Source organism: Ovis aries, chromosome 3 (genome assembly GCF_016772045.2).
Source record: "Ovis aries strain OAR_USU_Benz2616 breed Rambouillet chromosome 3, ARS-UI_Ramb_v3.0, whole genome shotgun sequence".
Classification (NCBI taxonomy): domain Eukaryota; kingdom Metazoa; phylum Chordata; class Mammalia; order Artiodactyla; family Bovidae; genus Ovis; species Ovis aries.
In genome coordinates this window covers 217201998-217223829 of record NC_056056.1, presented here as the reverse complement: position 1 = coordinate 217223829, position 21832 = coordinate 217201998, and the positions used below count along the sequence as shown (strand labels likewise).

General features: G+C 52.3%; 1 protein-coding gene across 1 annotated transcript in view; it reads right to left on the bottom strand.

Moving 5' to 3' along the window:
• Positions 1-13201: 13201 nt before the first annotated feature.
• The window catches only part of FAM83F (family with sequence similarity 83 member F), a 36543-nt gene continuing 27912 nt past the window's right edge, over positions 13202-21832 (bottom strand). The window contains exon 5 of the mRNA XM_012175687.4: positions 13202-14782. Within this exon, the coding sequence (XP_012031077.2) occupies positions 14733-14782 (50 nt within the window). The 3' untranslated portion in view covers positions 13202-14732. The remainder of the gene's footprint in view (positions 14783-21832) is intronic.

The following is a 21832-nucleotide window of genomic DNA, read 5'->3' as shown; positions in this document are numbered from 1 at the left end:
TGCTAGGCCGTTTGGATGACTGTTCATTTGGCCTGTAGTTGGAAATAACGATTACCCGCTTGCGTACCGCTTGCGTGCCCACTTTGTGCCAACTGTGCAGAGTTCTTTACAAGGACTATCGATTAAAGCTGTGAGTTATAGGTTCTCTAAATTTTACAGACGAGACACTAAAGCTCCAGAGTGGTTAGGATATTTGCCCAAGGTCACCTAGATAGAAAATAGTTCGTAGACCAACATTTGGTCCCAGATCTGACTCCAAAGCCTAAGCTCTTTTCACTGTACTTTAGTGTCTCCCTTAGTCTAGAATCGTTCCTGTCAGCCAACCCTGCATCTTCAAAAGGTTTCATTCAGAGCCTAAGGTCCTCAGTTTCTGGAGGTGACACTGTTGGGGACTAAAGCTATGGATAGGTTATCATTGCCTCCACTGTATCTTCTCCAGCACGCATTCCTCCCACCCTAAACGAAACAGTCTTGGTGTTTCCTGACCGGAAGCCCATTTACCTTTATGGTCATTTTCTCCACTTTGTAAATAAATGAATACTTCTACCAGCCTTCTGTTTCAAGCCTACCTTCCCAACTCCCACCCATCCATCTCCAGCTCACTCTTTTCTGAGAGAATCTTGAAGAGCCAGAAACAAGGAGAGCATCCAAAGAGGGAAAGAGAATAAATCGGTTTAGGAATAATTTACTGTATGCAAATAGAACAGCCCTTTCTGGAAAGCTTCCAGAGTAGCCCCTGATGCTGTGCAAGAGGTGTGTTTCTGGCTCCTGGCCATTGAATTCTTTCCTGTGGCAGCTTTCAGCAAAGTGAATCCAACATTCCAGCCAGGGGAGGGCAGAATGCTTAGGACTCAGTGCCAGAGAACCAGCCCCAGGCTCTGGTACTGAAATGATCTTCAGGAGCACAGTGCTGGACTCGGGCCCACATTCCATCTCGGGTAATTAACATTTTACCATCCCAAATCCCCATCCCCGTAGCTTCAGTAGGATCACTGCCCTTGTTTCATCTCCTGATCCAAGCTGTTGTGTAACCACACTGGCACTGCTTTAATAATAAAACAACTACTGTAACACAGAAATAGTGCTCAACACTTATAGCTTTTCAGCAGAGGAAGATAAGTGTTTCACAAACATCAATTAACATTAAATGGCAGGTATTCCCAGGGCAACTGCCAGCAGGACAGAAGAAAAATCATGAGTCGAGGTCTAAGAAAGGTCCTAGGAACCTGAATCCTTAAAATTATATGCACATACCCCACACTAGCATTCCAATGTGAGAATAATTCTGAACCATAAAACAAAATGAGTGAGAAATGGTCAGGGTCCAAAACCTTCCTTATCTTCATGGTTGATTGTTTGAAACTCTTATTTTAACCCTTAAACTAGCACTTGATTTTATAATTAATTGTTAGACACATCTGTCTCCGCAGCTGAGCTTTTTTGTTGTTGTTCAGTCGCTAAGTCAGGTCCGACTCTGAGACCCTGCATACTACAGCATGCCAGGCTCCTGTCCTCCACTATCTCCCAAAGTTTGGTCAAATTCATGTCCATTGAGTTGACATGCTATCTAACCATCTCATCCTCTGCCACCCTCTTCTTTTGCCCTCAATCTTTCCCAGCATCAGGGTCTTTTCCAAGTCTGCTCTCTGCATCAGGTGGCCAAAGTATTGGAGCTTTAGCATCAGTCCTTCCAGTGAATATTTGGGGTTGATTTTCTTTAAGATTGACTGGTTTGATCTCCTTGCTGTCCAAGGGACTTTCAAGAATCTTCTCCAGCACTACAATTCGAAGGCATCAATTCTTTGGCACTCAACCTTCTTTATAGTCCAACTGTCACATCCATACATACTACTGGGAAAACCATAGCTTTGACTATGCAGACATTTGTTAGCAAAGTGATGTCTCTGCTTTGTAACATGCTGTCTAATTTTGTCATAGCTTTCCTTCCATGAAATTAAAAGGAGCAAGCAAAAAGACGCTTGCTCCTTTTAATTTCATGGCTCCCTGGTGGCTCAGTGGTAAAGAATTCTCCTGCTGTTATTGGGAATGTGGATATGATTCCTGGATCAGGAAAATCCCCTAGAGAAGGAAATGGCAACCCATTCCAATATTCTGGCCTGGGAAATCCCATGAACAGAGGAGCCTGGTGTGCTACAGTCTGTGGGGTTGAAAAAGAATCAGACACAACTTAGCGACTAAGTAACAACTCAGCTTTAAGTTCCTTGAAAGCAAATGGTTTCTTATTCATCTTTGTATGTCTTAAATTGCCCTGGTTACAAAAGGTTCCTCTATAAATAATTATTTAGTAAATATTTATAGAATTTGTGGTCACTTTCCTAAGGTACAGAGGCTGCACAGATGAATAAAACATGTCTGCATTCAGGGACCTCAATTGGTGGGGGTGGCCAACAGATAAACACGTAATCACAGCACAGATGGCTTGGAAGAACAAGGGAGGGATATGGGGTGCTTTTTGTTTTCTGTTTTGCTGTCCCAGGTCTTTAGTTGCAGCGCACAGGATCTAGTTCCCTGACCAAGGATCAAACCTGGGCCCCCCTGCATTCGGAGCCTGGAGTCTTAACCACTGGACCACCAGGGGATTCCTGGGAGTCAATCTTGAGGAGACAGAGATGGCTACCCTGAAGAAGTGACATCTACAAGAACTAAAGAATGAACTGTGATTAGCTATTCAAGAGGCTGAGGATGTGTGGTGACCTGTAACATTTGTTCTTGGGGGGCAAGGAGCATGATAGGAATATCCAGGAATGGCTAAATCCTGTTCTGCCTATAATTTTTGTCTTTGAGGGCCTTCGGGGGTCTGTCCACTCCACCTTGTTCTACTTTCCCTTCCCAGAAGAAAGCAGGAAGCCAGAAACCCTGTTGTGTTTGCCCGCCTGAGACTAGGAAAACAATTTCCAAATACAGTGGCTGTTTTCTGGATCACTGAGTAAAGATTGCAGACCATACAGAAAGTTTTAAAGTAGAAAAGGAAAGCTCTCCCAAATCCCACTACTAGAGCCAACCGCCATTAAGGAATCTGTCTTCCCAGACTCGTTTATGAATAGACCCACGCATGGATTTCTTCCAACAAACAGTGGGGTGTGGCTCAGGGTCTCTCAGTATTTTGAGAGCTCTCATTGCTCAGAACTCAGCTATGGATGGAACCTGTTCTCACTTTCTATACTTATGGGAAGGATGCCAATAAGTCCTATGTGGAGGACGATGGTTTCAAATTCCTGTCGCAGCAGATGACAAATTTCCACCTGTTACAGGACTCTGGGGCTTGCTCAGCCTAGTGTGGAATCAATGAATGGTGGGTAGGAAGGGGGCTCTACTGTGCTCACTGCCTGAGGGCTTTCAAGCTGCTTTGGTGGCTGTAGGGTCAATCCATGCCTTGAAAAGGCAGCCCAGGTCAGAGAATGACATGCTAGGGTGCTCTCTTTTGCTCTCTTTCTCATTTCTTCTCTGCATGCTATTTGGAGAAAATATTTGGGGTGTTTGTTCCAACCCACCCAGCTTTGAGAGTAAAAAGACCCGCCGAGCCCTGCACACTTGCATGCAGGCCAAGTTCAGTATGTTCTTGGAGCGCTGTACTATTCTTAGAGCTCTATATGTGGTGTTCTATACATTTGGCTTTTTGTTGGAAGGGAAGGCAAATTTAATGAGTGATGGCTGCCTTGGATGGCTACCAACAGTTCTCTAAGTCATTCCAAGCAACAGGCTTTCCTTCTTTCCCTTGAGAGGTTGTTCTGTGATCCCTGAAACACACTGCGTTGGCCTGGACAAAATCCAGTGCAACAGGAATTTCTGCAAACAATTCTGCGATGACCCACAAGCTCAGGGTGACATAGCCAGCTGGACCGGCTCCCTTCTGATTTCCATGGCTCAGGAAAACTCCCTTTACCCTTTGCACTGGCCTCTCATTGCTGCGAGACATTGGGAAGTGTTTGTAAAGCGGCCTCCGGTTCTCAAACTTATAATCATGGGAAGAGTCCCTGTAAAAAGCACTGAATTCAAAAGACAAGAGGACAGCTGGCAGCTGATACAGCTCACTTGAGCAGTGGGTGTGGCCACAGCCAAGGCCAAGAGCACCTAGGGGGAGGGGAAGTTTCTAGAGAGTGCTGATTATAGAGGACGTGCTCATAAACATTTATTACACATTTGGCAGCATTTATTGTGTAACAAAGCCCTTGTGACAGAAGCTATGCCGCTTCTAAATCATGTCTCATTTCTTACAACCACACTTCCTGAAAAGCTTGTAGGGAAACCCTGGACACCCCCATGCCCCCCTCAACGCCCTCTGGCCAAAGCGTGACCCCCAGGGAGGTTCATAGGAGCACCAGATGTGCTGTAAATAACAGCTGCCCTTTGGCGAACGGTTGCTATGTGTCAGACACTGTACTGAGGGCTTTATGTGGATCATGGCGGCAGTTAATCTTCACAACAACCATGGTTGTCCCCATTTTCCAGGTAGGGAAATTGAGGTTCTGAAGGGTGACTAACTTGCAGCAGGTCACCACAGTTAATAACCTCACAGCTAAACCCAGGCCCTCTGACTCCAGTGAGTCAGTTCTTTCCCCTGCTGTTACGTTGTCCTGAGGTGTCTACCCTTGGACCTGCCACAGTTCGGCTGGAGAGATAACCAGCGCCCATGAAGAGTCACCCTCGGAGCCTTTATTAGCTCAACCACATCCTCTTTTCCCTACAGACTCAGGGAAAGAGGTGCACCCCTTCCTGGCTCAGTTGCTGCCTCTGGGACTTCCTTGATGGTCCAGTGATTAAGAATCTGCCTTCCAATGTCTGATCCCTGGTCGGGGAACTAAGATCCCACATGCTGCAGGGAAACTAAGCCTGTGCACCTCAACTAAGACCTGATGCAGCCAAAAATAAATAAATAATTTTTTTTAAAGGACTTCTCTGGTGGTCCAGCAGTGATGAATCTCCCTGCCAGTGGACATGGGTTCGATCCCCGGTCCAGGCAGATTCCTCATGCTGTGGAGCAACTAAGCTCATGCATCACAACTCCTGAGCCCTCGAGCCACAACGGCTGCATCTGGCGCCTAGAGCCTCTGCCCTGCAGCAAGAGTAGCCACGGCCTGAGAAGCCCAAACGTGGCAACGAAGAATAGCAACCGCTCACCACACTAGAGAAAGCCCACGCGTAGCAGCAAAGACCCAGCACAGCCAAATAAAAATAAATAAATAAAATTTAAGAAAGAAAAGCAAAGACCAACTCTACATTAAAAAAAAAAAAAATTACTGCCTCTGATGGTCCTTCTTCTGCATCCAGCTGGGACCTGGCTCCACTTCCACTGCCTTCAGGATAGCCATCCTGCCTGCCTGCCTGCCCTTTCCCTTCCTTTTCCTTTCCTCGGCTTCTTTAATGCCTTGTGGCCATCTCCACCACCACCTTGCTGTCTCCAAGCTTCTAGCCCTCACTCTCCACTGAAACCCACTTCTCTAAGCTCATCTATGACCTCTTTGTGGCCAAGATCCAAGAGACGTTCTCAGTCCTTGTTTCCATGGCTTCACCACTATGTTTTACTCTGAGGATCTTCTCTGGGTTCCTCAAAATAGCCAGCTCCCCTCCTACCTCTACAACTGTTCATGCTCTTTTTCATACCCACTCTTTCTCTCAGCTCCTTCTAAGGAGTCTGTCTCTCTTTTCTCCTTATGTTGCCTTCCAGGGGCGTGGGGTGGGGGGGAGGCAGGGGCGGAGGGAATGGAGAGCAGGGTCTTTGTCCTCCCTCCACCTCAGAGATTGCAGTTTCATCTCTCCATCCCCAGCCTTCATTCTGCAGGCCGCACTGTGTGATCTTGTGCCAGTCATATAAACTGTCTGAGCTTCAGCTTCTTCATTTCTAAAATAAGGGTACTGGATCAGATTTGTTATTCTGGACTCGAAGGTAATAATAAGACCCCAAGTTTGTAAGCACATGCTACGCCAGCCGGGACTGGCCATGCAAAATGAAAACATGGGGCTCCTTGTTCCAGAATTATTAAGAATTTCAAGACAACAAGAGCAGAGCATTACATCAAATGTGGGACCCTCTGCCTTCTGGGTGCAGGACCCTTGGGAGCCCTCAAGTTGCATGCTCATGAAGCTGGCCCCAGTACCATGTCCTGCTGTGTAATTATATAGGTATTAACTTATTCAGTCCTCATAGCAATCTTATGAGGTCAGGACGGATGAGGAAACTAAGGCAGAGAGAGGTTAAGTAACTGTCCAAGGTCACGGTTTTTAATTGGTAGGGCTGAGGAAACTTACACCTGTCGGTTGAGGTGGTTGGGAGAGCCACACTGGAATGATGGTTCCCTCCTGCAGGAGGACTTCCTGGTGGCCTCTCAGCAGGGCCACATCCATTCCTTCCTCAGTGGGTTTGCCTGCGCGGGTGCTGCTGCCTCCGTTCCCCTCTCCTCCTTCCCCAGTTCTGAGGTGTACACTTCTTTCAAGGTTCAGGTCCAGCCCCTGTTCCTCTCAGGGGCTTCTGGAGTAGAGAAGCCACCCACATCTGCTCTCCCTAGATTATCTCGGTTCCCTGTGTAGAGTTAGACCCAGCCCAGGCCTGGCCATAGGGCCTGTTCATAGCTTCAGAGCCCTGACTTAACCCTGACTGACACTCTTGAGGCTCACTGATCATACAAGGCTGGAGAGAAAACTTCTTTAAATCTCTCCCCACAACCATACAACAGCTTGTGATAGAGCCTGTCTTCCCCACCAGACTGCAGAGGACTTGAAGGCAGATATTATAACTGAAGGACATAGAAGACTGTCTTTGGTGTTTAAAAGTCTCTTGAAAGAGTTCTTTCTAGGCTCTGGACGTTTTCCTGGAATGTCTTGCCTCCTTCTCCCCTCTCTCATTCACTCTTCAAGTGTTGGTTCAGAGATCACCTCCTCCTCCAGGAAGCCTTCCCTGACCTCTACCCCCAGGTTGAGTTAAGTGCCTCCTTTGGGCTGCTACACCCCCTTTGCTTCTCCACCATCACGCTTGCCTTCTGTGTCCATCTTCTACACGTGGTTATCAACACCTTGAGGGTAGAGACCAAGTCTCTCTTAGTACAGTGCCTGGGCCACAGGAATTTCTCAGTAAGTTTGTTTGAACTAACAGATGAACAAAAGCAAATGTTAAACATATGTTGGTTATTATGGCCCTCAGCACAGGGCTGGGCACCTTACGTAAATGTAAGGACACTTACACGAACTTATGAAATGGGTGAAAACCAACAACCCCAGAATTTTTGTTAGGAAGGGGGCTCAGGAGCAGCAATCTTGTCGGGAGTGCGGGCTGGGGGAGTCCTCCTGGCGGAGCAGTGGCAGAGCAGTGAAGAATCGCAGGGGTGGCGGCTGGCAATTAGAGCTGGGAAGTGGGAGCAAAGTGGCCGGGGGTCCACCTGGCTTGCAGGCCAGCTCCAATCACTGCCTATATTTGCACAACTCTTGAGATAAGAATGATTTTTACATTTTTTAAAAAGTGGGTGGGAAAATGAAAAGATGGGTAATATTGTGACACGCAAAAATGATACAAAATTCAAATTTCACGGTCGACAAAGTTTCGCTGGAAAGCCACCCCACTCGCAATCACAGTGCTTTCAGGCTTTACTACTGCAGCGGTTGTGGTCGTCACCGACCCTCTACCCGCCATGTCCTGAAAGCCTAGAACATCTACTCTGCGGCCATTTATAGGAAGTTTGCTGAGCCCTGGCCTCTGCCCTCTTCGTCGCCCCAGGAGAAACGCGAGGCTCTGCGAGCGGCCGCCAGGGGTCAGCATCGCCCCGCGGAGCCTCAGCCGGGCGCTCCTTCCGGACCTGCAGCCTCCGGTCCTGCGCCGCGACCCAGGCCGGCCTTGGGGCTCCTCCCGGTCCGTGCCCGGGAGACGCCGGCAGTTGTCGTGGCCGGCAAGTGCGCGGAAAGGGTTAGAAGGAAGCTGGGGAGGGTCAGGAGCGTCATGGAGGGTTCGGGACTGGCCCGGAGGTTCTGCAGGCCTGTCTGATGTGCTATTTCCTTGGTTTGGGTTTCATTTGTATTTTATATAGGAAGGAGTCGCCAAACATTTACAAAAAATTTTTTACCCCAAACTAATCGGTCAAGAAAGGTTTGGGACTTTTGAACAACCAGTTAAGACGGTGGCCCTATTGCAGGCTTGCAAGTAACAAACGCCAAGAGCTGGGGTGGGGTGGGGTGAGCGGGCACCGAGGAGCTCTGGCCCTGAACAGAGGGCGCCGCGTGGCATCTCTGGAACTATTCTTCCTCTTTCTTTGAGAAACTAGACCTGGAAACTTCTTCCAGGTGGACCAGGCTTTAACCTCACGTGCCAGCTGTATACTGTGCTCACTCAGTCGTGTCTGACTCTTTTGCAGCCCCATGGATTGTAACCCACCAGGCTCCTCTGTCCATGGGATCTCCCAGGCACAGGGATACTGGAGTGGCTTGCCTTTTCCTCCTCCAGGGGATTTTCCAGACCCAGGGATCCACCCTCTTCTCCTGTGTTTCCTTGCCTTGTCAGGCGGATTCTTTGCCCCTGAGGCACCTGGGAAAGCCTGTGTTGGGCTAACTACTCACCATTGAAAGTGGCCATTTTCCCGGGAGGGAGCAGGGGAAAGCATCAAGAAGAGAATGTCCCAGGAGGGAAATGCTCCCCACCCCCCACCCCCACCCACCCTCCGAGTCACACCACCAGAGGCATCAGCCCTTGTGGAGCTCTCCATCTATCTTAGCCACTGAGCTGAGTGCTTCACTCCGCCTGGCCTCAGCAGAATGGTACCAAGAGTATCCCCGTTGTACTCAGATGGATGCGGAGCAGCTTGCTGGGTCATTTAGCTGATGTGTGCCAGAGTGGGGAAGCCTGCCCCCTTTGCTCTGTCCTCTCACTGCCACAAGCCTCAGTGAAGATGACAGCAAGCAAGATGGGTCTCCATGCTAAATCTGCGAGGGACTCCCTTGCTCATCATTCATCCTCAGGCCTGGCATGCGGTAAATATCCACTGAATGAACAGATGAAAAAAGCCTTCCAGGTACCGCAGTGAAATGCCTTTCCTTGTCCAATCGCCCAGCTTCCAAGACCTCCAGGAGGAGATGAGCCAGGGAGTCCAGCTGCTCCTCGGGAAGTGAGGGCCCCCAGGCATGGTTCTTGGCTCTTAGCATGGGATGGGATGTGCTTTTCCCATGCTTGTGCCCAGAGGACTGTGGCCTCTGCAGGCATGCTGCCTGTTCTTGCCTTTCCTCCCTTCCTCCTCTAGGCTCCCCAGGCATTTGCTGACTTCCGTAACAGGTCCCAGTGGGTCTCCTACGACATGGACATCTGTCCCTAGAGCTGCTTTCTAGTGGCTGCAGACAAGTGGCTATCACTGGAAGAGACCGTGGGATGCAGTGACAGTGCCCTAGGAGGGTCTGAATAACCAGATTCGAGCCCTTGACTTGTTGGATGGCTGTGGACACATTTCCTCACCTCAAAGCCCATCTTCTCTGTTTTCGTGTCAGCCTTTGCAAGAAGCACGCAGACAGGGTTATTCCTGAGCAGCCGGAGAGGCCTGGAGACCTGGGCCATTGGGAGATGAAGACTGTCCACTGAGGACACAAGCTGAAAGGAAAAGCCTTCCCAGAGGATTTGATCAGGAAGGACTTCAAAGTCCTTAAGAAATTAAATTCTGTTTGGTTTCCCTGTCCAGTCTCAGGAGTCAGGAATAAGACTGAAAGGTCTAAGGGACTTCGCTGGTGGTCCAGTAGTTAAGACTTTGCTCTTCCAACACAGGGGACACAGGTTCAATCTCTAGTGGGGGAACTAAGATCCCACATGCCGTGCGTCAGAACCAAAAAAGAAAGACTGCAAGGTCATGGTCAATTCTGGAGCCTCTGACACCACCCACATGTATGAGCCTGACTTATTCTCTGTATCACATGGCTGTCAAGTGTTCAATCATCAAATGAGTCATTACTAAGCAGATACTGCAGATACGACGGTGAGGCAGAAAGACGGCGTCCTGTCTCCAGGCACAGAATGGGTGTGTATCATTTCAGGCAGCATAGAGTGGGGGAGTGGGAGGCAGGGCCTTCCTCATTTCAGAGCCGGGAGGGCAGAAGCTTCACAGAGGAGGGTTGAGTCAGTCAGACCTGTCCAACTTTTCAAAGCCTTCTGGCTGATCTAGTGATGCCCTCCTCCCTGCCTCCCCACCCCTGCGCCCCAGAGAACACGCCAGCATCCACCCCACCACTTCCTAAGGTGTGCGTCCTCTCCACCCTGGCCTGGCTCAGCTTCCTGAACCCAGGGTGCCTGTTCTGCACCACACCTCCTGCTGCTGCTGCAACAGCAGTGCAGACGATGACAGTGACAGCCGCTGGGTCCTCCAGGCGGGAGGGACGGGGCGCAGAGCCAGGCAATAAACTATACGCACAGCTCATGGCAGGGCTAATTAGCTGCTAAGGGGGCTTCGTCAATGTTTACTCAGAGCGTGTCACGGCACCCCAAGGAGCAGTCCTCACCAGCCCACGCGGAGGAGGGCGGATGTCTCTCTGCTGTCAGCCCTGGCTGCCTTTGGAGGTGGGGACGTGGCTGGGCAACACACAGGTAATGTCCAACGGTGCTGTCTGTGTAGGACTTTAACCAAGACTGAAGGAAGGGGAACAGACTGGGAGGAAACGTGGCAGGGCTGAGTGGAGTAAGACAGATATGGCACATAAACACACCTGTTCCGGGGAGTCCAAGGCGGGGACAATCTTAGCTAGGTAACTAGAATGAAGATGGAAGATGCTGTTATGTCAGTCACAGAAAGCAAAATCTTTGGCAAGTCAACCAGTCTCTGGGCCAAAGTGTCCTGTCAAACAAAAGGAATGGTTTTGCAGGAGATATGCCCAGGAAAGCAGCCCAGGGAGGAGGAGCACGTGGCCTTTTCAACTGAGCTCAAAGAGCTCTTTTTCAACTGGAATGATTTTAACCCCCAGGGACACTTGGCAACTTCCAGAGCTATCTTTTGGTGGTCTCACCTGAAGGGTGCTGTGGCTTCCCTGGGGACTCAGACAGTAGAGTCCGCCTGCAATGCGGGAGACCTGGGTTCGATCCCTGGGTTGCGAAGATCCCCTGGAGGAGGTCATGGCCACCCACCCCAGTATTCTTGCCTAGAGAATTCCATGAACAGAGAAGCCAGGCGGGCTACAGTCCACGGGGCCGCAAAGAGCTGGATGCGACTGAGCAACTAACATACGCTTCCGCTGTGAAGGTGCTACCGGCAGCCAGCAGGGAGGCTGGGGCGCTGCTAGGCATTCTACCACGTGTAGGACAGACCCTCTCCCAGCAGAGAATCTGGGGTCCCAAGTGTTGCAGGCAGGAAACCCTGAGCCGGAGGAGCAGACTTGGGTCCGCGGTGCTGTGGGACTGTGAACAGTGTCCTCCTGGTCTGAAAAACGCAAGCGGTTAAGAGCTGAGTTGCTTATCACACAACTTTGTGAGGCTCAGTCTCCAGAACGAGAGGCCCCAGGCTCACAATGGGAAAACTTCCTGTTCACTTTGCAAAGGGCCTTTCCCTGAATTTTTTCTTAGTTCAAAACCTGTAAGTGTGGGACTTCCCTGGTGGTTCAATGGCCAAGATTCTGCCACCCCAATACAGGGGCCGGGGTTTGATCCCTGGTCAGGGAACTAGATCCTATACTGCAACTGAAGATCCTTCAGGGGCGGGGGGGGGGGGGGGGGAAATCCTGCATGCCGCAACCAAGACCTGGCACAGCCAAATAAGTAAATAAATATAAAAAAGAAATGACGAGACCCTGGGGTAACTGAAGCACCTGGCACGGTGACTGGCATATAGGAGGTGTTCATAAGTTAAAAAGAGAAAAAAAAGTCACAGCAAAAAGAAAAAACAGCCCCCACCCTACTTCTGGTCCCATTTCCTCCCTATCTCAAGGCTGCCCTCTTGGTCTAGCCTTTCTATTAGGGTCCATACAGGCGCAGAGTAGTGCTGTTGGCTGAGACCATCTCAAAAGCGCCCCTGAAGGATCAGGGCTAAACAGACCCTGAGGATGGCTGACAAGGGACACTGGGAAGTTTCGCCAAATGTCAAGGGCAAGCCCCCCACCCCCAACCCCCGTGCAGGGGTCCCACCTTCTCGCTCCAATGGGGCGAGGCCTCAGACCTCAAGCGCCTCTGCTCCCCCCACGAGGTTGGCCTCTCAGGGGGCTGTGCCGGTTGGTGGCACTCAGTTTACAGACACTGCACTCTGACAGTGGGCAGCTTGGCGATCAGGGTGAGGTGGGGGCCATGAAGCCAGGCCCCGTACCCAGAGCACTGTTTCTTCCCCATTCCTCCCAGAGTCCTTCTGACGTCACCAGCCTTCTGGAAGCTGCTGCAGAGGGACCAAGGGCATGATCCATCCTTGAACCTACCGTCCAGCTGGGAAGGCCAGATGTCCCCTTGAGATTTGATGACAGAGGGGATATTTCACCAAGTGTGCACAAATACTGGAACCGAGAAGCTGAGAGGCAGAATGGAAGGGCTGAAGCTCAGGCAGACAAGCTGCTTTTAGGACTCCAGGGTCCTCAGCTATGAGCCCGGCTCACCCGAACCTCTGTAAGGACGGGGAGAGGTGTCCCGTCACAGGCCAGCATTCTTCCCAGGACACTGCGCTGCATCCTCCTCAACACGTGGTCTCCCACCCCGCTTGGCTTCTCTGAAAAGAGTGAGAACCACCCTGGGCTGGCTCAGCGAGAAGCTGGGGCAGGACGGACGGCCTGGCTCAAGGCTGCAGAGACTTGGGACTTCCAGTCTGGAGCCTCCTGCATGTCAGGGGAGGGGAGGGAACTGGGCCTGCTTTGGGTGGGAGACAGGAAAAAGATTTGGTGGGCTTAGCTCAGCTAGTAAAGAATCCGCCTGCAGTGAGAGAGGCCTGGGTTCAATCCCTGGGTTGGGAAGATCCCCTAGAGAAGGAAAAGGCTACTCACTCCAGTATTCTGGCCTGGAGAATTCCCTGCACTGGATAGCCCATGGGGTCGCAAAGAGTCGGACACGACTGAGCGACTTTCACTTTCACTTCTTCTTGTAGGGGAGGTACGGCAGCCCTTGGTGCAATCGCTTAGGAGCCAGTCCCTTCCTCTGGCCTCCAGAGGTGTCCACTCTGCCCACCAAGGGCGCTCTCTCCCCACAGACACTTTGAGCTGAGGTGTAGCCCCCTCCCTGCTCCTTTCCCCTCTAGAACAAGCAGGGCCATGTCGCCAGGGCTTGGTGCATAAGGAAACAGTTCCCAGGAAGTGTTTAATCCTCACACAAGCTCAGGGAGTGGGGTGATCAGGTCCCTCGGCCCCATACCCACCACGGGAACCAGGTCCTCCCTTCCTTCCCCTGCCCCTCCTCCCGCCCCCCTGGGAGGCCAGGCTCCTCTCAGAGGATGCTCGGGGCTCCCCTGCTCCCCCTGCCGGTGTCTACGCCACCCGAGCACCTGGACCCTCCCCAAGGTGCTGCCGGTGCCCAGGGTTTTGCAGAAGGAAAGAGGTGAGGACAAGAGTTTGGCTCAGAAGTAGGAGGCTGGGAGAGGCTGAGCGTGGTGCTTTCGCAGTTGCCGTAGCCCTGGGCTCTCCAGGCCCCCCAACAACCCGGCCCGAGGCAGGGCCAGCTCAGCCCCTGTGGTCTGGCAGTTTCTCTGCTGTCCACTCCCCACTCCACTCTGGCTCTCTGTAGATCTGCTCAGTCACACATATGAAGAGAAGGCGGTATGCGATTTTCAGTTGGTCTTCCTGGCCTGGCATTGTGGCATTTAGGCCAGGGCTCTTCGAAGCCAGGGAGGCTGAGGCGCCTCAGTACAGTCTGGCTTTGGCAGGAGGCCAAGGCTGGTTTTGGCCAATGTGTAACTACAGAAGGCACGTACATCTTGGCTGGTGAGGGGGACCAAGGGCCAGCCCTGGGTTCTGGGGTGGAGGGAAGGCCAACACTCCTGAAGATGGGCCCAGCCTCCCACACCACCAGAGCATCAGCCAGGGTCTCCCTGCTTTGGGGCTGCAGATCAAGGCACAGAAGGGGAGGAGGGCCTCAGGTAAAGGCCCTCAGGGAACCACCACATCGGCTTGCAGTAGCCAAGGAGAACTGGACCATTCAGGATGGTGCTGGGGAGGGAAAGGAGACCCCAGCACCAGGGCTCTCAAAATGGCAGGGTCAAATTCTGCCCTCAATCCACGCAGAGTCTAGAGTAGGAGCCTGCAGGGACAGGCCAGGAAGGCCTCACCCCCTAGCCCCCAGCCATCCTCGCTGAGTCTCCCACCTTGAGTTCAGAAGCTTGAGTGAGACCGGGTTCCTGGCTCAGAGCCCTGTCCTCATCCCTTCTATTCCACCAGACCTCTTGAGGAACCAGCAGCACCAGGAAGCCCAGGGAAGGAGAGGCTGGGGAACTGGAGCTGCCCCGAGAGCCCATCACATTCAGGTATAAAGATGTAGGCTCACCCCACCTGGGGCCTGCAGGGCAAGGCTGGCCCAGGGGAGGCAGCGGGCTGGGCATAAGGGAGAGCAGATGGTAGTGAAGCTTCCACTTCATGTAAACAGGGGGTGAGCCTGCCTGGCCTCGACAGCCTTGTGGAGGCATGCAGCTGACTTGAGATGCTGCGGATCCTAACATCCGGGATGCAGGGTCCCAAGGCCAGGATGGAGGCTGCTGGGGTGGAATAACAGAAGACTCCAATGTGCAAACTGGTGCAGGGTTTGAGCTGTGTCTCCACAGGACAGGACAGGGCGTCCACAGGTCCTCCGACAGCTGGCTCGCGGCTCAGGAGATCACACAATTGCTGTTCTTGGCAGGACTGGGACTGCCTTTACCTGCAGAGACAAGGGACACAGGTGAGGGGCTGTAGGCGAAGCACTCATTGGGCTGGCCCCCAGCGCCTCTCCTGTGCACTGCCCACACCTCAGATTTGGGTGCTGGGGTCACTGTCTCCCTCCCAACCTATTGAAACCAGCTCATAGGATCCTTAGGAAAGCAAAATGAAAGGTCCTGTCCTGATGTCCTTATGCAGACCACCTCTGGCTGGGACATCAAGGGATCTGCCGTCTCCTGGCCTCAGCAGGGTGGTTTGTGCATGCGTGCTCAGTCATGTCCGACTCTTTGTGACCCTATGGACTGTAGCCCGCCAGGCTCCTCTGTCCATTGAATTCTCCAGGCAAGAATACTGGAGTGGGTTGCCATTTCCTACTCCAGGGGATCTTCCTGACCTAGGGATTGAACCTGCGTCTCCTGCATTGGCACGTGGGTTCTTCACTGCCGAGACACTCTGGAAGCCTCAGCAAGGTGGTTCACCAGGAGCGAATACTCTATGCAGCATCGCAGTCTCACAAGTGCGACCACAGTCGCTTTCGTGAATCCCTGGGGTGGCACTGCTGGGACAGTTGTGCCCTCTGCCCAACCTGATAGTGGGGGCAGTGGGGCCAGCAGCCCCCAGAGCTGGCAGGGCTTATGCCAGCACCTGGCCTGCATGGTGGCACAGACCCCAGGCTTAGGGGGCACAGGGAACACCTTTCATCAGGAGGAAAGAAGGGGGAGCGAGGCACAGCTCTCCTCTTCCCAGGCCCCTTCCATGCTCTTCCACTGCCTTTACATCCCAGGTGGAGGCCAGCTGGGTTCCTGCCCTCAGACCAGCATTCCGTTGCTGCGAGGAGCTCTCCTGGGGTACTGACTGCCTCTGTTCTTTTTCCTCTGGTTCCTCTCCACACTGCCAGGGCCAGAGTCGTCTCCTGGGGCTCACACCACCTTCCTGTATCACCTCAGCTGTGAATTTCATGGAGGTGGCGTTGGCCTCCTCTCGTGGGCCATTAGCAAGAATGACGCTGAACAGGTCTGAGTAGAGCCCTTCCCCTGCCTAGCTGGGCGGGACCCAGGCCTTGGGACTCTCTGAGCGTCCAGCTGAGCCTCCCTGGAGGCCATCTGAGAGCAGGTGGAGCACTGAGGAGGTGGGAGGGGAGCCGGACGACAGTCCACCAGCCTGTGGCTCCAAGGGGCCCAAAGTTGGGTGGTCCTCCAGTCTCCATCCTCCTGGGTTGCTGAGGCTGCCTCTAGGGCCCTCCGTGTCGCACAGTCCCATCACTTTGTCCACTGCTGCACCAGGTACTTAGCACAGTGTCTGGCACAGAGCAGACAGTGCACAGATATACACTGGCTGAAAACAATGAACAATCGGGCAGAGGCAAGCTACACACATTCAGTTCAGTTCAGTTCAGAGCTCAGTCGTGTCCAACTCTTTGCGACCCCATGAACCGCAGCAGCCTCCCTGTCCATCACCACCTCTCGGAGTCCACCCAAACCCATGTCCATCGAGTTGGTGATGCCATCCAACCATCTCATCCTCTGTCATACCCTTCTCCTCCTGCCCTCAATCTTTCCCAGCATCAGGTCTTTTCAAATGAGTCAGCTTTCCGCATCAGGTGGCCAAAGTATTGGAATTTCAGCCTCAACATCAGTCCTTTCAATTATTATTCAGGACTGATTTCCTTTAGGATGGACTGGTTGGATCTCCTTGCAGTCCAAGAGACTCCCAAGAGTCTTCTCCAACACCACAACTCAAAAGCATCAGTTCTTCTGTGCTCAGCTTTCTTTATAGTCCAACTCTCACATCCATACATGACCACTGGAAAAACCATAGCCTTGATTAGACGGACCTTTGTTGACAAAGTAATGTCTCTGCTTTTGAATATGCTCTCTAGGTTGGTCATAACTTTCCTTCCAAGAAGTAAGCGTCTTTTAATTTCATGGCTGCAATCACCATCTGCGGTGATTTTGGAGCCCAGAAAAATAAAGTCACCCACTGTTTCCTCATCTATTTGCCATGAAGTGATGGGACCGGATGCCATGATCTTAGTTTTCTGAATGTTGAGCTTTAAGTCAACCTTTTCACTCTCCTCTTTCACTTTCATCAAGAGGCTCTTTAGTTCTTCTTCACTTTCTGCCATAAGGGTGGTGTCATCTGCATATCTGAGGTTATTGATATTTCTCCCGGCAATCTTGATTCCAGCTTGTGCTTCTTCCAGCCCAGCGTTTCTCATGATGTACTCTGCACAGAAGTTAAATAAGCAAGGTGACAACATACAGCCTTGACGTACTCCTTTTCCTATTTGGAGCCAGTCTGTTGTTCCATGTCCAGTTCTAACTGTTGCTTCCTGACCTGCATACAAAGTTTCTCAAGAGGCAGGTCAGATGTTCTGGTATGTCCATCTCTTTCAGAATTTTCCAGTTTATTGTGATCCACACAGTCAAAGGCTTTGGCATAGTCAATAAAGCAGAAATACATGTTTTTCTGGAACTCTCTTGCTTTTCCATGATCCAGCGGATGTTGGCAATTTGATCTCTGGTTCCTCTTCCTTTTCTAAAACCAGCTTGAACATCAGGGAGTTCACGGTTCACGTATTGCTGAAGCCTGGCTTGGAGAATTTTAAGCATTACTTTACTAGTGTGGGCTGCTGCTGCTGCTGCTGCTGCTGCTAAGTCGCGTCAGTCGTGTCCGACTCTGTGCAACCCCATAGACGGCAGCCCACCAGGCTCCCCCGTCCCTGGGATTCTCCAGGCAAGAACACTGGGGTGGGTTGCCATTTCCTTCTCTAATGCATGAAAGTGAAAAGTGAAAGTGAAGCTACTCAGTCGGGCCAACTCTTAGTGACCCCATGGACTGCAGCCTACCAGGCTCCTCCATCCATGGGATTTTCCAGGCAAGAGTACCGGAGTGGGTTGCCATTGCCTTCTCCTACTAGCGTGTGAGATGAGAGCAATTGTGCGGTAGTTTGAGCATTCTTTGGCATTGCCTTTCTTTGGGATTAGAATGAAAACTGACCTTTTCCAGTCCTGTGGCTATTGCTGAGTTTTCCAAATTTGCTGGCATATTGAGTGCAGCACTATCATAGCATCGTCTTTCAGGATTTGAAATAGCTCAACTGGAATTCCATCACTTCCACTAGCTTTGTTCGTAATGATGCTTTCTAAGGCCCACTTGACTTCACATTCCAGGATGTCTGGCTCTAGGTGAGTGATCACACCATTGTGATTATCTGGGCCATGAAGATCTTTTTTGTACAGTTCTTCTGTGTATTCTTGCCACCTCTTCTTAATCTCTTTTGCTTCTGTTAGGTCCCTACCATTTCTGTCCTTTATCGAGCCCATCTTTGCATGAAATGTTCCCTTGGTATCTCTAATTTTCTTGAAGAGATCTCTAATCTTTCCCATTCTATTGCTTTCCTCTATTTCTTTGCATTGATCACTGAGGAAGGCTTTCTTATCTCTTCTTGCTGTTCTTTGGAACTCTGCATTCAAATGGGTATATCTTTCCTTTTCTGCTTTGCTTTTCACTTCCCTTCTTTTCCCAACTATTTGTAAGGCCTCCTCAGACAGCCATTTTGCTTTTTTGCATTTCTTTTGCTTGGGGATGGTCTTGATTCCTGTCTCCTGTACAATGTCATGAACCTCCATCCATAGTTCATCAGGCATTCTGTCTATCAGATCTAGTCCTTTAAATCTATTTCTCACTTCTACTGTATAGTCATAAAGGATTTGATTTAGGTCATACCTGAATGGTCTAGTAGTCATCTCTACTTTCTTCAGTTTCAGTCTGAATTTGGCAGTAAGGAGTTCATGGTCCGAAGCTACGTAAGGATTCATGCCAATACTAACAGCAAGAGCATCTACAGTGGCCTCAATGGATGGTGGCTGGGTGACGTATGTGCCTTCACCCATGGAGATGGTGACGGAAGCCCTGGCCGGGCCCAAGAGAAACCAACAGGGCAGGAGATTCTGATATCTGCCAGCGGGACCGAGGACACCTGCTTCTTTGCTAGAGCCCAGTGGGATTAGCTCCTTGAAGGATCCTCAATCAGCTCCCCTCATCTGTGCCATGTGACTGAGGCCCTGGCTGGTAATGGTGCTCAGGTTTATGGAATCAGAGCGCAGTCTGAGAACATCAGCTGAGGCCTGACCTCAGGTTTGCTGTGGTTTAGTCACTAAGTTGTATCCAACTCTTTGTGACCCCACAGACCGTAGCCCACCAGGCTCCTCTATTCATGGGATTTTTCAGGCAAGAATACTGGAGTAGGTTGCCATTTCCTTCTCCAGGGGATCGTTCTGACTCAGGGATCGAACTTGCGTCTCCTGACTTGGCAGGCGGATTCTTTACCTCTGAGCCACAGGGGAAGCCCTCCTGAGCTCAGGTCTGACACTTAGTGTTGAAACTCCATCTTGACAAGACAGCTGTTGAGGAGGCTCACCCTGGAACTGGAGGCCTGGCCCCTTAAGGATCCCTGAACCCTGGCGCTCTGAAGATTGGCATTTACCCAGTCTTCCATCCCACACAGGGGACCAGACCGCCACCCGGAAAATGACCCAGGCAAATCTGAAATCTGGGAGCCCAGCGAGCACAGCCCTAGGAGCCAGCCCACACTGCCAGCCAGGGTGGCCCATCCACGCGTGAATCAGGGGACCTGGGAGAGCCCTGGAAAGGGCTGACCGCACCTGTGGCTGCAGTCACTGCAGGGAACTCTGGGAACCAAAGCCGGGCTCTGGACTTCCCTGGTGGCCCACAGGTTAGTTAAAACTCTGTGCTTCCAGGGCAGGGGTTGTAGATTTGATCTCTAGTTGGGGAAGCTGGGATTCCCACATGCCGTGCAGTGCAACAACCAAAAATAATAATAAATCTAAAAGCCGGGGTTCAGGGGCCCTTGGAAGAGGGTGACCCAGAGGCACTCTCCTCTTCCTCTGCACCTCTGGGCACTTGGGGGAGAGTCAGCCATGTGTCCAGGCCTCTGGCCCTTCCAAACTGCCTTTAAAGACGGAGGGAAGATGCCTACCCTAACCTTCCAGAGACCACATGACGCTTTGTGTGAGGCCCTGGGAGGCAGGAGGCCTGCGGCCCTTTCCCCCTCGTGGCCGTGGACACAGGGCCTCGCCTCTCTGCACCTCTGGGGTCTCGCCTGTAAAACGACGCCATCAGGCAGGGCTGCCACGCGAGGACGCTCAGCGTCGTGTCCACCCAGCACACTCCAGGTGCCCAGCCCAAGCCTGTGCCGCCCTTCCTCCTCTTACCCTGCTGCACAAAAGTGCTGGCTGTGTCCCAGGGACTTCTCCCGGGGAACTAAGGGTGGGGGGCTTCAGGACACCACCTGGAACCTCCTCCCCCGACCCAGCAGCCCCTGAGGGCAGAGCCTTGTCACTGGATCTGCTGCTCCGAGGGCCTCTGCGTGGGACAACCCTCAGACAACACTGCTTAAAATGCAGATTTCTGAGCCCAGCCCAGCGGGACCGACTCCTCTCTCTTTTCACCAGGCTTTCCAGTGACTGCGGTCCCCTGAGGTGGGGTCTCTGCCCCAGAATCCGGAGCTCCTGGACGGGCGCAGGTGGCCGGCTCAGGGAAGATGCTGACAGGCGCCAAGCGCAGGGCCAAGGAGAAAAACCTCAAGGAAAGGGCGCTCGGTTTCCACCACTAGAGGGAGCTGTGGACCTTCAAACCACCTGGCCGCCCGCAGCGGCCCGCCAGACCTGAAGGAAGGGATTTCAGAAGGCTCTCCGGGGGGCCCGCACTTGGGTGTGCAAAACCCTGCACGCTGTTTGACAACTGTATACTTCTTATCAAGCAGTTTTACAGGCTGTCAGCTCTCAGCCCTCCTGTTTTTCTCTCTTTCACCCACTCTGTCATCGGCCTGGGCTTTCTCCCTTGACAAGAGGGCAACAGAGACAGAAAGGACGGAGTCAGAACCAGAGCTCAAAAAGGGGCCTCTGGACCAGCCCCGTCCCCGACCCCACAGGCTCAACCCCTGTCTCCTCTTCTCAGCCAGGAAGCAGCCCTGGGAGGTGAGAGGATATGCGCCAGCTTTGGGGAGCCAGGCACTGGGAGCCGAGACCCTTCCGATAGCTGTTCTGGTGATGCTCTCAGTGCTCACTGGAGGAGCGGGGTCCTTTCCTTGGAGGGACCCAGGGAGCAGCTAACGTGATTTTCTCCCTGATGGCAGTTCCACGCATGCTAGGATCGCTAGTTCCAACATCAGGGACTCCCGTCTGTCGGTAACCTGACCCTCTGGCACGTGAAGTCCTGCTAATAAGCTTTTGCTGCCTGACAGGAGGCACTAAGCCAGTCAAACATTTGTGAGGCTGGAGGCCACCCAAAGGGGCTTTGGAGAGAGGAGTCTGTTCTTCCTGCCCTGCCTTCCAGAGGAAAGGCCTCACGAGGGGCTTGAATTCCAGGTCCTCAGGGCTGGCTGCCTGCCAGGCGTGCAGACACTGCTGGATGAGGCCGCTCTGCGTGTCTCCTAAGGGGCGAAGCGGGACTACTGTGATCTTGCTAGACATCCCTGGTATGGGCCGCTGCACTCTTGCCCTTCTCTGTCTCTGGTTCTCTCTCTGCGTTTTAGGCACTCGGGGGAGGAGCTGGTACAGGGCCTGGTCCCCGGCTGCTTGGCTGGCTACTGGCACCCCGTGAAAACACTCAAAAGGGCAGCAGCATCAGTGACTGTCCAAGTCATCCAAGCAGGGGCACCTGATGCTGAGATTCACTAAAGGAAACAGGAAGGGAGAAGATGATGGCCTTTTGTTTCTATGGAGACAGCACTTCGGGGTGAGGGGCTGAAGGAAGAGAAAGCTTCTATTTCACCTCCAGTCAGGACGTGGCAAACGGTCCCTTTTGTGGTTGGGCCTGCCCCTCCCCTTCCCTTCCCTGCCAGGTGTTCACCATGGCAACCCTTCTTCCAAACAAGAGGTGCAGAGCAGCAGCAGCAGCATCTGGTGTCGGGGGAGCCAGGGAGCCCCGGGGGGATGGGACAGGCCCAGCTCCCCCTCCCTGGCTGGACATGGGCCCTGGCCTGGCTTTGTGTCCTGGCCCCACTACCACTTCCTGTGCCACGTCA